This window comes from Pinus tabuliformis, chromosome 1_2, assembly GCF_031772625.1.
Source record: "Pinus tabuliformis cultivar Carrire ecotype Pingquan chromosome 1_2, CPIR1, whole genome shotgun sequence".
NCBI classification, from domain to species: domain Eukaryota; kingdom Viridiplantae; phylum Streptophyta; class Pinopsida; order Pinales; family Pinaceae; genus Pinus; species Pinus tabuliformis.
In genome coordinates, this window is record NC_142298.1 from 108514861 (window position 1) to 108530028 (window position 15168).

Sequence of the window (15168 nt, forward strand, 5' to 3'; positions counted from 1 at the left end):
ATTTCTCCTAAAGGTGTTAACCAAATTCCTACTAATAAATGTGAATAGACAACTTTGTAAAAATTAAAATGGCACTATAGGTAAGGCCATGTTCTTGTGCACCAAAAGTTGAAAGTCAGAAAATGTATGCTTCAAGTAGCACACTTCATTAGAAAATTCCCAAAGATATGAGTGGTAGCATGACTTTTGTTGAGTAGAGCATCACAAGGAACTTTATATCCAATATACCAGCCAGAAAAATATTGATATGCAAATCAATAGATGGTTGGTTCAGTTCTATTCATGATCATTGTGAATCGTGATTGCTAAGGCTGGTCATCTAAGCATTCTAATTAGTATCATGAAGATGACATACAAGACTCTAAATTTGCTTTGAGGATGGGAAGAAATGTTCCAAGGGCCTTGCTAATATATACCCTTTAATTTTGTGGTATAATTGTCAAATCATCATCGGATTATTCATTTGATGGGTGCAATCATGCAATGACCAGTAAAGTTTTCAAATTAGCATAAATTGTTGAAAGAGGGAGAAATATGATGGCTTCTTTGTGCGTAGTGCCTATTCTTTTGTGTCCTTCTCTGGCTCAGATTTTCTCCTGCCAATCTATCTGTGTATCCATCTCTATCTACCTATCCATCCATCCATCCATTCAACTATATGCATATTTGGATATACATATGTAAGCTTGCAGATCTATGTTTTATAATGTGTGCTCTCCTAAAATTTGGGATATGCGTGCACATTGCATTTATAGGGTGTGCCTTCGGAAGCATGTATCCATTTTGACTTTTTCTCCATCTCATTTGCAAGGAGAAAAGGTATATCGAGTTGGTTAACATTAAATAACAAGGACTTGGAAATTACTGTACAATAAATAAACCATGTTGATCCTGATTCAGGGACCAAATAAATTCTATGGTCCATTCAATCAGAGAAACATACACCAGAGAAAATTCAGGAAAACAAAAATATTCGATAATAAAAAAAAATAAAAGCTACACAGGAATCATCCTCAAAACTACCAGCGCTCTAGTTGCACCTTTGCTTTAGTGAGGTCTTTCTGAGTTTTCTTCCTACGATAAAATATTGGGCAGTCATGACTACAATAAGGATAGGACATCAATGTAAGTATAAAAGATATAGTAATTGTAAAAAAAAAAAAAAAAAACATCCTATTAATTAAAAAAAATACATGATCACACAAATGTTACAAAATACATCGTTAATGTAAATTTAAATCATGTTATGAAAATGTAACACTTGAAATATAGCATTCAAAAACCTTGTGCAAAGAACATCTTGGTGCAGAGAGCCTTGGCACCGCTAACATTGTGTCCATAGTTTACCAAATAGCATTTCTAATTCCCTCACTGGAATTGATCAAATATTAGTGTCATATGATAGAAAATCTAGGTGAGAACAATAGACACAAGGCCTACATTAAATTCTCCAAATAAAGAGTAATGGTATTAGAATACCAGCTTACCATTTGCAACTGTTTTCTGATACAATTCTTCTTCTCTTCCTTTGCAATGCAAACAAAGTGTCTGATCTTCTTTGCTGCAATGGAAACATGAAATCAGGTAACATCATGAATTTCAGTATGAAGCAACCTAACCAGACATTCTTATTATAAGAAAGCTAGACAGTTTCTTACAAGGAGAGCAGGCATGGAATCATGCAACCTCATAGATTTTTCCACATCAAAAAGATGAACCCTAGTAGCTTTTTAAAGCGCCAAACTAAAATAATAGTTACTCCCAATTGTGCACTACTATAATCAAGGAAACCACATGCAGGACACCCTCTACTTATATTAACTAAATACCTGATAGGTGTTTTACAACCAATACAACTGAGTTGTTTCTTGGCAAATTTCATAATTCCACTATTTGAAGGAGTTGATATGGAAAATGCTCGTGTGTGACTACCATGAAGAAGAAGCTCCTTGCTTGCATTCTTAAAAATGGGTTCAAATATTCTCAACAACAGCTACAGAGCAAAAACAAGCACTAATAAAAAACACTTAGTTGGAAAGAATTACTATCTATCAAGATATATTTGAAACACTGGTGAAATTTTCAAAAAGAGCATAAACTGCAAGTGATGATGCTTTGGTCTTTCACCTTGCTTAGTTGATTATCCAGATAATATTGTGGATCAACAGGGATGTTATTCTCCAGTACATAAATTGGATCCTCAGATTTCTCATATGCCTGAGCCCAAGTAAACACATTAGTCATTATATCCATAATCCCTCTGTAAATTATGCCTCCAAATAAAACATAACAAAATAATTAAAAAAACCATTTTTTAGTGCAATATCGAGACTTATGATGAGCACAGAAGGGGTTAATTATTACCTTGGCACCTTTTGCAGCCTTTATGATGACATATGGAACGCGATCACCCACAGTTGGAGCAGTTGCATCATCCCTCTATAAACCAGGGGAAACTTGGCTTTAAAACACGACATCAATGTTGATCTGAAAGTTGGGTGAATTATTCTTTTTATCATTCAAAAAGATATCAATGTTGACCTGAAAGCTGGGTGAATTATTTTTTTTATCATTCACTATTGTGTTGGCACATTGGTGGTAGGTGTGGTAATCCCTCTGTAAACTAGAGGCAACTTGGCTTTAAAACACGACATCAATATATGACCGAGTGGTCTTCCAAAATGTTGATGAGGTCATTTTTTGCCATCAACAATGCTCTCCATGTGATTCATGATATTGTTTTATTATGATGTAATAGATTTCGGGAGATGGAGGAGGGAGTGGAGAGATGACACGACTTGTTGCTCGATTTCAACATGGGGGACATGTAGGATTTCATGGATTATGATCGGATTGTTTCAAAATCTCCATCAAGAGACTCTCTAACTTCAGATAAACATTTGTGGAAATCAGACATTTCTAAGGGCTCTTGCATCAAATAGCTTCCTTTCAAAAAGGAAATGTATAGTGATTGTTTAGAATTTGTCAGTTATGAAAGATTATAGAACAAATGTGAACTAGATGAATGTTTGGAGCCAGCAATCTTTGAAACATAGCTTGAAAATAAAAACCCTTCCAAAATTTCTGATGACACTCTACATATTGACTCATTTTCAATGATGAAAACCTCCAATTTAATTAATGAAGCTTGGAGCATGTATGGAAGCCCATCTAAGACTATTGCTTTTGGCGATTCTAAAATTCGTAACATTTCAATAGCAGGAGAAACATTTTGTAGATTTCATGTTACGTGAGCCTTTTGCAATGAATTAGGAGCAATTTGTTGCCCTTGTTGTATGTATGAATGATGTATGAATGATTCTCGATGGGTGATGTATATGCATTTTGATTTGTGTCAACTCTCTTTGTGAAAATTCCATTGCTTTGGGAAAATAGTCATATCTCAACCATGATTATCACTTTTCCTCTTGAGGAAATTATTTGTTAATTTTTTTACAAATTATCATATCTCAAACAAGACTATCACCTACCTTCGTATCTTGACATGTCACTACAAACTGCTCCAAGTTGCTATGGAAAGTACCTAGTAATAATTTTCATTGTTACTATTTTTACACAAACTAATGTGTAATTCCTCTTGTAGAGGTTTTTATTTCTTCCATCCACATGTCTTCTTCTCTTCAATTCCAACCCTAGTTACCATTTACCTTGTCCTTTGTAACAAACAACAATTTTGATTCTACACTATCCATTCCTAGATACTTTGATTTTAAAAATTTAAAGAAAGGAATTTATTTTATATTTTTGAAATGTTGGCGATTATTACTAATTTTTAATAAGAAAATTTTAAAATCATTGGGGAAATTTTTTTCAAATTATTCAATTTTCTAATAATTTTATATATATTTTTATAAAATTTTGACCATGTGTATCCTATAAAATTGGAGCAAACCAATTTTAAGAAAAAAGTAATGTACAAAAATAATTTTTTTGGAAAAGAAGAGTTTTTAAAAAATGATTGGGGAAATTTCCTCGATCAGGGTGCGAGTAGGTGTAATGGTCCCGATGGGAACCGAGCCAAGGATATAGTAATAACAATGGAAAAGGTAAGGTGGTTAGGCAACGTCCCTCATTTATCTCCCCGCATGGGAAAGGTGGCGATGTGTGATGTTAAGAGATTTGGAAGGCATAAGTTTCAATCACCAAATTTGGGTTTGATGTCTTGTTTCAGAACTGCTGTGTGATCGTCTGCACCGGGTAAGAGCTACATACAGGCTCTAGGCATGGCTGTGGATGGGTGGCTTCTCCGCTTCCTCGCCTCTCAGTTGGTAAATGTTTGGTGTGGTTATACTCTCTTACTTACTTCTAATTCCCTCCCCTCTAGAATGGTTCTCTGTCATTACATGAATATCATCATGAATATCTCTAAATTAATAGGTGTGAATAGTACTGAGGGTTCATAGGTTGTTATTGAGGAAATAATGGTTATACGCGTTCTACGTCGATCATCCCCTGCTAATATTTATGTATTCTTCGAAATTATTGTTTCTTTCATGCCCATGTACTCATAAATTATTGTGGGGCTCTCATTTAGTGCTACTGTGTTTATGGATGTTTGAGCAATTGACTTCATTAAAGCCAGCCCAATGAATTTAGGTGATCTGGGTTAATTTTGTAAAGCACTACCTTTCTCGACTAGGAGATATGTGTTCAAAAGCCTTGAAGCCTCTGAAATTATTCAATTTTTTCCCTTTAGGTTACGACTGGCTCATTGTTGTGGGGGAATATGGGTCTGCTATGTGAGTCGCTTACTGTTTCTTTATCTTATGCTCAATTTTTAGGGCTAAATATTTTATGGTCTCATAAACTTCTCATGACTTCCACCTCTTAGTGGATAGTGTTTTTCCATTGATGGTTTTCTCAGTTTCAACATTCTGCTTTGTCGGGTGGTCTGCAATCCATTCTTTTGGATTGCCCGTCCTCCGAGAAAAGAAATAATTGTCGGGGAGCTCAGGCCCCGAGCTGCAAAAAATGGTCGAGGGTAAGGCGATAACCATCCCCAATATCATCTAGCTAGGGGAAGAGGAGGTTGAGGCTCGGTGGGTAAGTCTCGGGAAGCTTTTGAAGTATATTTCAACACTAAGCCTTCACTTGTTCGTCAATTTATCTCTAGTTGGAAAGTGGAGTTTAAGAAACAAGCTGAGAACTATGATATAGACTTCGAGGAATGGAAGCGTATCATCCTGGATCTTCGTCACTCTCATGGAAGTTACACTCAGTGTGAATAGAATATTTATCTCTATTAGATTATGAAGAACATTGTGGTACAAGAAATAGGATCTCGTTTTGTCGAGCCACCTAAACAAGGCTCTGAGTTGCAGGAAATTCATAAAGAATTTCAATTGATTCAATATCAAACTCATCTCCAAAATGTTGACCTCAACCTGATTGAGAAGCACATCCCTTTTCCCCCTCAGAAAAAGTTGTCGGGTTCTAGTGCCAAAGATACAATGCCTATTGATTCGACTGATGAGTAATAGCTTGATTAACAGGGTCTTGTTTTTCGAAAATTTCGTGTAGCTCATATGATGGCTTTACAGTCTTTATGCTTCTGTTTTAGTTATATAGATATTAGGAGAAACAAAGATGTTTATACCTACATGGCACTACTGGACAATTTGAGAACCTTTCAATTTTGGATGGCTTACAATGTGGTTAGATGCCCCACATGATTCATTTCCCAGTGAGCGGGTTGAGGCCATCTGACATTGTTCAATGTGTATGTAAACTTTGTATGCTTTTTGAAAAGGAATAGAAAATATACTCAACGCTTACAAAAAAAAATTTGATTGGCAAAAAGTTTTCCAAAACATTCTATTTTTTTTATAATTTTATATTTAAAAAAAAAAAAATTGATTTGTATCTTATAAAATTCGAGCGAACCAATTTTAGGAAAGATACGAAATTACTAAAATCTTTTTTGTTTTAAATCATGAAAATTACTCCATCTAAATAGTATAGCCACTAATATTTCTCTATAAAAATGTATTTTCATGGAGGGCTTAAAAGAAGAGCACTATTTAAAATATTTTTAATATAAAAGATATTAAGTCAAAATGAAATAGAAAAAATTGATGACATAATAAATAAAGGATAACAAAAGATTAATATATTATAAGATATTACAATCTATACTATTTTTATTTTATATTCTTTTTTCTTGGTAGGTAAGCACCCACGGGGGTTTTGAACCAGTGACCTATTGGAAGGAGTGTCCTAACAGTGCACCCATTCACCATCAATCCGAAGCCCCGTGGGATATTTTTTTTTATATTCAATTTGGACACAAAATTAAAATTAATAAAACTAAGAATCTATTCTTAAACTTTATAATAAAACTAACATTGAATACTACTTAACGTGGTCTTTCTTCAGAAGAAGGAAGTAGTCTTCCCTCTGCCATCAAGAACTATAGTAACTTAAGAGTTCCCAAGTTTGAAAGTGAATACAACAAAATTCAAAGCCATAGAGCCGTTACAAAAATATTTATCACTTAAGTGATCTATCTCCTCAGAAGCAATTTTATCCCCTCACAGTTTCAAACAAGTGGGGTAGAATATTCATGCCTTCGTAAAACTATAGACCAAATGTGAACTAGATGAATGTTTGGAGTCAACAATCTCTGCAACCCTACTTGAACATCAAAACTCTTTCATCATTTCTCATCACACTCTACATCTTGACTCGTTTTCAATGATTAAAACATCCAATTTAATTAATGAAGCTTGGAGCATGCATGGAAATCCATCTAAGACTATTGCTTTTGGCTGTTCTAAAATTCATAACATTTCAATAGTAGGAGAAACATTTTGTAGATTTCATGTTATGTCAGCCTCTTGCAATGAATTAGGAGCAATTTTTTTCCCTTGTTGTGGTATGCAAAGTACAACATTTTGACATCAAAGTATGATAAAGTGGCAATTGTACATTCTTTGCAAACAAAATACTTATTATTATATTTTTAACTCAAAATTAATTTCAACAAAGTTTATTTGGTTACATGTATGTATGAATGATTCTCGATGGGTGATTTATATGCATTTTGATTTGTGTCAATCCTCTTGTGAAAATTCCATTCTCTTTGGCCAAATAATCATATCTCAACCATGATTATCACTTTTCCTCGTGAGGAAATTATTTGTTATTTTTTTTTAAATTATCATATCTCAAACAAGATTGCCACCTACCTTTGTATCTTGACATGTCATTACAAACTACTCCAAGTTGCTATGGAAAGTAACTATTAATTATTTTCACTCGTTAACTATTGTTACCCAAACTAATGTCTAATTCCTTTTGTTGAGTTTTTTTATTTCTTTCATCCATGTGTCTTTTTTTCTTCAACTACAACCCTAGTTACCATTGACCTTGTCTTTTGTAACAAACAACAATATTGATTTTACAATATCGATTTCTCGATGCTTTGATTTTAAAAATTAAATAGAGAAATTTATTTTTTATTTTAGAAATGTTGGCAAATCTTACTAATATTTAATAAGGAAATTATAAAATCCTTGGGGAAATTTTTGTCAAAATATTCAATTTTTTAATATATATATATATTTATGTATGTATGTATGTATGTATATGTATATGTATGTATATGTATATGTATATATATATATATATATATATATCTATATATATATATATATATATATATATATATATATATATATATATATATATATATATATATATATATATGTATATATATATACATATATATATATATATATATATATATATATATATATATATATATATATATATATATATATATATATATATAGATATATATCTGTATATGATAAAATTTTGACCATCTGTATCTTATAAAATTGGAGCAAAGCAATTTTAAGAAAAATGTAAATTGCTGAAATAATTTTTTTGAAAGACAAGAAATTTTTTAAAATGATCAAGGAAATTTCCCCAATCAGGGTGTGAGTAGGTGTAATGGTCTCGATGGGAACCAAGCCAAGGATAGAGTAATAACAATGGAAAAGGTAAGGTGGTTAGGTGACGTCCCTCATTTATCTCCCCGCAAGGGAAAGGTGGCAATGTGTGATGTTAAGATATTTGGAAGGTATAAGTTTCGATCACCAAATTTGGATTTGACGTTTTATTTTAGAACTATTGTGTGATCATCTGCACTGGGTAAGAGATTCGTCCAAGCTCTAGGCATGTATGTAGATGGACGGCTCCTCTACTTCCTCACCTCTGAGTTAGTAAATGTTTGGTGTGGTTATACTCTCTTACTTACTTCTAATTCCCTCCCCTCTAGCATGGTTCTCTGTCATTACATGAATATCATCACAACTGTCTCTAAATTAATAGGTGTGGCTAGTACTAAGGGTTACTAGGTTGTTATTGTGGAAAGAATGGTTATACGCATTCTATGCCCTGCATCCCCTTCTAAGATTTATGTGTTATTCGGAATTCTTCTTTCTTTGATGGTTATGTACTTAGGAATTATTGTTGGGCACCGATTTAGTGTTACTGGGTTTATGGATTTCTGAGCAATTCACTTCATTGAAGCCAACCCAACAAGTTTGGGTGATCTTGATTAATTTTTTAAAGAATTACCTTTCTCGAATTGGAGATATGTGTTCAAAGGGCTTCAAACCTATGAAAGTCTTCAAGTATGGCCCTTTAGGTTGCAGTTGGGTCATTGTAGTGGGGCAATATGGGTCTTCTATATCAATTGCTTACTATTTCTTTTAATTATGTCTAATCATTTTTCAGGGCTAGACCTTTTATGGTGTGGTAAACCTCTCACACCTTCCAGCTCTTAGTGGACAGGGTTTTGCCGTGGTCGGTTGCCATCAAGGTTGGTTATGGGTTTTCTTGGTTTCAACATTCTGCTTTGTCTGGTGGTCTGCAATGCATTCTTTTGGATCGTTCCTCCTCCGAGAAAAGAAATAATAGTCGGGGAGCTGAGGCCCCGAGCCACAAAAATGGTCGAGGGTGAGGCGATGACCATCCCCAGCATCATCTAACTAGGGGAAGAGTAGGTCGAGGCTCGATGGGGAAGTCTCGAGAAGCCTCTAAAGTATATTTCAACACCAAGACTTCACTTCTTCACCAATTTATCTCCAGTTGGATAATGGATCTTAAGCAACACGCTGAGAACTATGATATAAACTTGGAGGAATGGAAGCGTATAGTCTCGGATCTCTGTCACTCTCATGGAATTTACAGTCAGCACAAATAGAATATTTATCTCTGTTAGCTTATGAAGAACATAGTGGCAACAAAAATAGGATCCAGTTTTGTCGGGCCACCTAAACAAGGGTCCGAGTTGCAGGAAATTCATAAGGAATTTCAATTGATACAATTCCACATTCATCTCCAAAATGTTCACCTCAACCCGATTGAGAAGCACATCCCTTTTCCCCCTGAGACAAAGTTGTCGAGTTCTAGCACTAAAGATCTGATGCCTATTGATTCAGCTGATGAGTAATAGTTTGATTAACAGGGTCTTGTTTCTTGAAAAATTTGTGTGGCTCATATGATGGCTTTATAGTATTTTTTCTTATGTTTTAGTTATATAGATATTAGGAGAAACAAAGATATTTATACAGACGTGGCACTACTAGACAGTTTGAGAACCTTTAGATTTTGGATGGCTTACAATGTGGTTAGATGGCCAACATGCTTGATTTCCTAGTGAGCAGGTTGAGGCCATCTAACATTGTTGGATGTGTACGTAAACTTTGTATCCTTTTTGAAAAGCAATAGAACATATACACGACGCTTACAAAAAAAAGATTGGTTGGTGAAATTTTTGTCAAATATTCCATTTTTAATAATTTTATATGTTCTTTAAAAATGCTTTTCGATGGAGGGCTTAAAAGAAGAGCACCATTCAAAATATTGTTAATATAAATGATACTAGATCAAAATTAAATAGTAAAATGTTGATGACATAAAAAAATAAATGATAAGAAAATATTAATATATTATAAGATATTACAATATAAATTATTTTTATTTTATATTCATCTTCGACACAATATAGAATTAATAAAACTAAAAGTCTATTTTTAATTTTTATAATAAAATGAACATTAAACAGCACTTAAACATTTTTTTCTTCAGAAAAAGGAAATAAGTTTCCCTCTACTATCAAGGGCTAGAGTAACTTACGAGTTCACAAGCTTGGAAGTGAATACAACAATATTCAAGGTCAAGGAAGGATGACTTCACTCGAGTGAACTAACCCTTGTATATGAGTAAAATTAGTATGATTTGTATATGAATAAGCTCATTACATGAGAATTTAATTTCCATTGTTGAGAATTTATAGTTATGCATTTCATTTTTATAAGTTTCAATTAGATTTTCTAGTTTTACAGATTCAATATATTTCTGACTCCATGCCCAACAAGGCTACTAGTTTGCAGCTTCTCATTGTCTTTCCAGTAAGGCATTGTCCCTAGTTGGAGCCAATGTTGTACCCTGCTAATTGTCCCTTTGTTCTTCCATATAACAGAGAAGACCTTTTTTTTGTATGCAGGGAAGCATTTTTTCTTGTAAAGCAAGGCCAAGGCATATTCATGGGGGAATTTGAAGAGGAGATCAAGAAGATTCATGCAAAGAATAAAAGAATTTGAAGCCATTTTTTAGGAAGAAAATGATCTCAAAGACTACATCACACTCACTCAGCCAGAAAGCGCTCTAGAATAGCTTTCCAATGGTACAAAGACACTTGAAAATAGCCTCTTGGATCATGAGATAGAGCCAGACAAAGTTGGTGAAAACAAGTCAAAGCATTACAAATATTAAAGGTGTTTAGTTGAGCCTTTGGTGCATAGCCAAAGTTGGCTTAAGTGTCAAACTTAGCGACATTGTTGGAAGAACCTCCACACGAAACTCTAAGAAGACATGGCTGACATGTTACCAATGCAAAACGTGCCAACACAATAGTGACGTGAGCAAGGGAGCACAATTTTTACAAGGCTAAGGGCCTACCACATGAGATCTGACCACAATCATTCCCAATCTGACAGTTTCTCTCTTGCATTGACAGAGTCCGGGTAGCTATTCCAACTCTTTGGAAGACTGAGGAGGGCAAGGCTCACCATATCATCATTGACAGTAGTTATTCCCACACTACCAAGCTCATATCTGTAGACTTGGTGAGCTTGTTCAGATATGTAAAAATAGTATCGCCCTTCTCCATCTTGATTTTCCGAAGCTTATCCTTGAGCGCCAGTTTCCTCTGGTCACTATTATTCTAATAGAGGTCCTTCAATGCCTTCCACATTGAAAACATAGTCTCCTCCCATGGAGGCTCGAGACAATATATGGTCTCGAACTCCCTCTAGAAGAATCTATCTCGCCTTCGCCACACACTTCTTTCATTCAGCCAATTCTTGTCCATTAGCTGTAGTTGCCTTGGGGATTTCTTGATCAAAGAAATCCTTCAATCCATTGTCTTCTAATACCGCTTCCATTCTATCCTTCCATGCTATGTAATTTGAGATGCCTTCCATGGCATACTGGAGTATCAAGTCGTAGAACACCATTGAACAACTTGAAGTATGAGATGAATTCGATTTGTACTTGCAATCCCTAACCTCAAACTTCAAATTCTTTTCTCCATATATTGTTCATAGCTCTGATAACATTTCCTCGTATACCATGTAGAAATTCTGATTGTAGATTAACCTGACAATGCAATATAACTAAAGCAAAATGCTTAATATACTTCTACAATCAAACTTGCGGAAGCTTAATAGATTTCAACAAGATCAAGTAGAACACATATAACCTGAAGCAGAATCAATGCACATGAAACACATAAGAATACTCTGGGGAAAGCGTCAGCTAAAATTCCCACTATCTATATTATCTTAGAAGTGGAAATATCTTAGGATTACACACATATTTATCTCTCACAGCTATCCAGCTCTCAGTACAATCCCTCACTGCTGCTCATAGACAGATTAGACTGCTCATATGCGTTATCCTTTGCCCTCCAAGCCTCCTATTTCCTTGTGCATTTTTCCCTGGTTGATCCAGTTGTAACCTTGTGTGACACTGATCTCACACATTGATCCAACACACTATAAAACTGTGCAAATCTCAAGGAATGAATTCCTTCTTCATGCAAGATATTTTCTGATAGGAAAATTATTGCAGCTAATAGTACATTGTCCCTGTCTTTAATCTCAACTGGGTCTTTGCCTGAATAGACATGCATGAGTTATTTATGAGAGAATCTTCAGTTATTTTGAGTACACTAGTTTCATGCATGCATGCATTAACTGACTGAACTCACAATTAGTTCTTCAAACTGTCTGGAACTAATTTAACTAGACATAACTCAGTTAACAAGGCTAACTGATTACAACACAACTACAACTCATCCTTATCTCCATAATTAAGGGATAACTGTTGCATGACTTCATAAAGAATTGTAGCTTGAATTTATCCAACTAATCAACTCAAGATGAATTAATTAATTATTTTTCAAGAAGCAGGTGAGACTAAATTCGAATTGTAATTCTCAATTTTAGTTCAAGGACAAATTAAAATTGGAATATTCTTGTTGCCACATTTCAACAGCTTCTTGATGCAACTTCATATTTTCAATTAGCTGAGGTCCACAAATATCTTCAACAACATCATTAGTCTTCGAAATATTTTTTGTTGGCATTGTTGCACTGATTTAGAGCTATGGCACAGGTGTTGTCCTTGATGGCAACTCACTTTGGTGACAGATTTCAGAATGAAGGAAAAATATATATATGTAGGTTCACCTAGACGAAGGTGCGTATACACACGGGTTAGACGTTACAAAGGCGCGTATGCGTATCCATGCACTTTCACGCAAGGAAAAGCGCGTATATGTTGGAGAACTTACTTTTGGTCCATGGTATTTAGTCCTTGGTATTTGAACCTATGGTTTTGGACCATGGTATCTCGTCAGAAGTGTTGATCCCAAGTATTAGGTCCATGGTATTGTTTTATTATGGTTTTGGACCGTGTTATTGTGAAAGGCCTAAGACTATAAAAGAGGAAGGAGATCATTTGGCAAAGGATCATTTGAGTTAATTGAATATCTAATAAGTGCTAGATATGAAATATTGGTGATTGGGGTTATGGTGCAGATCTAGATCTGAATGGAGAAACCTTAACGCAAAGAGAAGGATAAGTTATATTGGTGGGTCATAATCTTAAGGCTTGAATAATAGTATCTTTATATGATTTTGATCTGTTATATGTGGCGCATGCTTGATCTATAAATCTGATAATCTGGGTTAATTAGTGTCTGAATATTTGAAAGAGTGAATTATCCTTTATAGATCTGTACGCGGGTTCAATGAAGCGAAGGCGCGTATACACGCTGGTTCAGTGAATAAAAACAACGTATACGCAGGTTGGTCCAAACACAGAAGCGTATGGATGCAGGTTTTAGGTTATTGAAGTAGCGTACATCTGTTGAGTTGGGTTCTAGCTGCTTCTGTTTATTGTTGCAGTGTTCTGGGTTGATAATTTGGTGTGTGGTTACTGTTACTGTGCTTTGGGTACAGTTGTTAGAGAAGTGTCTACTTGATTTAGTTATAATTGGTGAAAACAAGATTGTTTGATGCAGAAATTCTTGATGATTGATTGATGTTTATGGATCTAGTCTAAAAATTTATGAAACGTGGTCCCTGGAAGAAAGAGAAGGTTGTAGCCTTCTCCAGGTCAGCACCTACGTACTAGTATCTTCGCTAGTGCAAGAGCCAAGGGGGTTTTAGCTCCCTCCCAGGAGAAGCTGGAGAACGAGAGAGGGTTGTAGTTCTCAGCAGGTTGTAACCTGCATACTGGTAAAGGACTGCACCAGTACATAATCATTGTAAAAAGAAGTTTCTAATTAAAAGGAAGATAGAGATGAATTGCAGCAGGTGGTTTTCACCCACATTGGGTTTCCACCTTATATCTTGTGTTCTTTTGTGTTATTTTCTTCTGCTCTGTTTTATTGTTTCTGGTTAGTATTTATTTGATTCTGATACACAGATTAATAATCAACATCTGTAAGATAAAGTAGATTATAAGTTTGCATGGTATATGCGGGTTTCCTTCTACGTATTTGCGTATATACGTGGTTTTCATTAACTGAAGTAGCGTATATGATCTGGATTTGAAAAGGGAATATTTGACTTGATAATACTAATTCACCCCCCCTCTCAGTATTATTTCCAACAATTGGTATCAGAGCTGGTCCTTCTGAAGAAGCTTGATCGCTTGAAGCAAGATCCATCATCATGACCAACTGCGAGAGAGAAGCATCTATTAGGCCACCAATTTTCGATGGGACCAACTTCGTCTATTGGAAGGTAAGAGTCACAACCTATCTTCAATCTCTTGGTACAAAAGTCTGGGATATCATATATACAGGTTACACTTTTCAATCCACAACTCCTATAGATTCGGCTGGTAAGAAGCAATATGAAACAAATGCAGAGGTTGTCAATACTCTATTAGGATGTCTATCTCAATTAGAATTCGTCAAGGTTATGCAGTATAAATCCGCAAAAGAAATATGGGACAAGATTGTTTTGAGCTATGAAGAAGATGAACATGTAAAACGAGCAAAACTTCAAACCCTCAGAATTCAGTATGAAAACCTCAGAATGCACAATGATGAAAGTGTGGCTAACTATTTCCTTCGTGTAGATGATATTTTTAATTGTATGAAAATTTGGGTGAAGAAATAAAAGAGGTTGTTGTGGTTGAAAAAGTTCTAAGATCTTTGTCCCCTAAGTTTGAAACAAAAGTTTCTGCAATAGAAGAAAAGGAGAAGCTATGGAACCTTACCATGTCACAGCTGCAAGGAATTCTAGCTGATTACGAAATGAGGAAAGGAGGACCATCAGATAGGAGAGAAGCTGCATTCAAGGTATCAAGAAAAGGAGATTACTATGAGTCAGGACATACATCAGAAGAAGAGGAAGAATCAAATTTTGTCAAGAACCTTCAACGGGGTGCTGGCAGATTCAGAGGTAAGTTACCTTTCAAATGCTTTTCTTGTGGAAGGATCAGCCAACATACCTCTTGAACTTGTCCATACTGATGTATGTGGTCCTTCTAGGAAAAGGCCACCTCGAGGAGAAGAATACTTTATATTATTCATTGATGACTATTCCAGGATGT

At 34.9% G+C, this 15168-nt stretch overlaps 1 protein-coding gene across 1 annotated transcript in view; it reads right to left on the reverse strand.

Moving 5' to 3' along the window:
- Positions 1-1470: 1470 nt before the first annotated feature.
- LOC149204733 (DNA polymerase delta catalytic subunit-like) overlaps positions 1471-15168 on the reverse strand; it is a 54672-nt gene continuing 40974 nt past the window's right edge. Inside the window, exons 2-5 of the mRNA XM_089397196.1 lie at positions 2365-2439; positions 2128-2217; positions 1830-1993; positions 1471-1561 (exon numbers count right to left, since the gene is read on the reverse strand). Coding sequence (XP_089253322.1) covers positions 1471-1561; positions 1830-1993; positions 2128-2217; positions 2365-2439 — 420 coding nt within the window. The remainder of the gene's footprint in view (positions 1562-1829; positions 1994-2127; positions 2218-2364; positions 2440-15168) is intronic.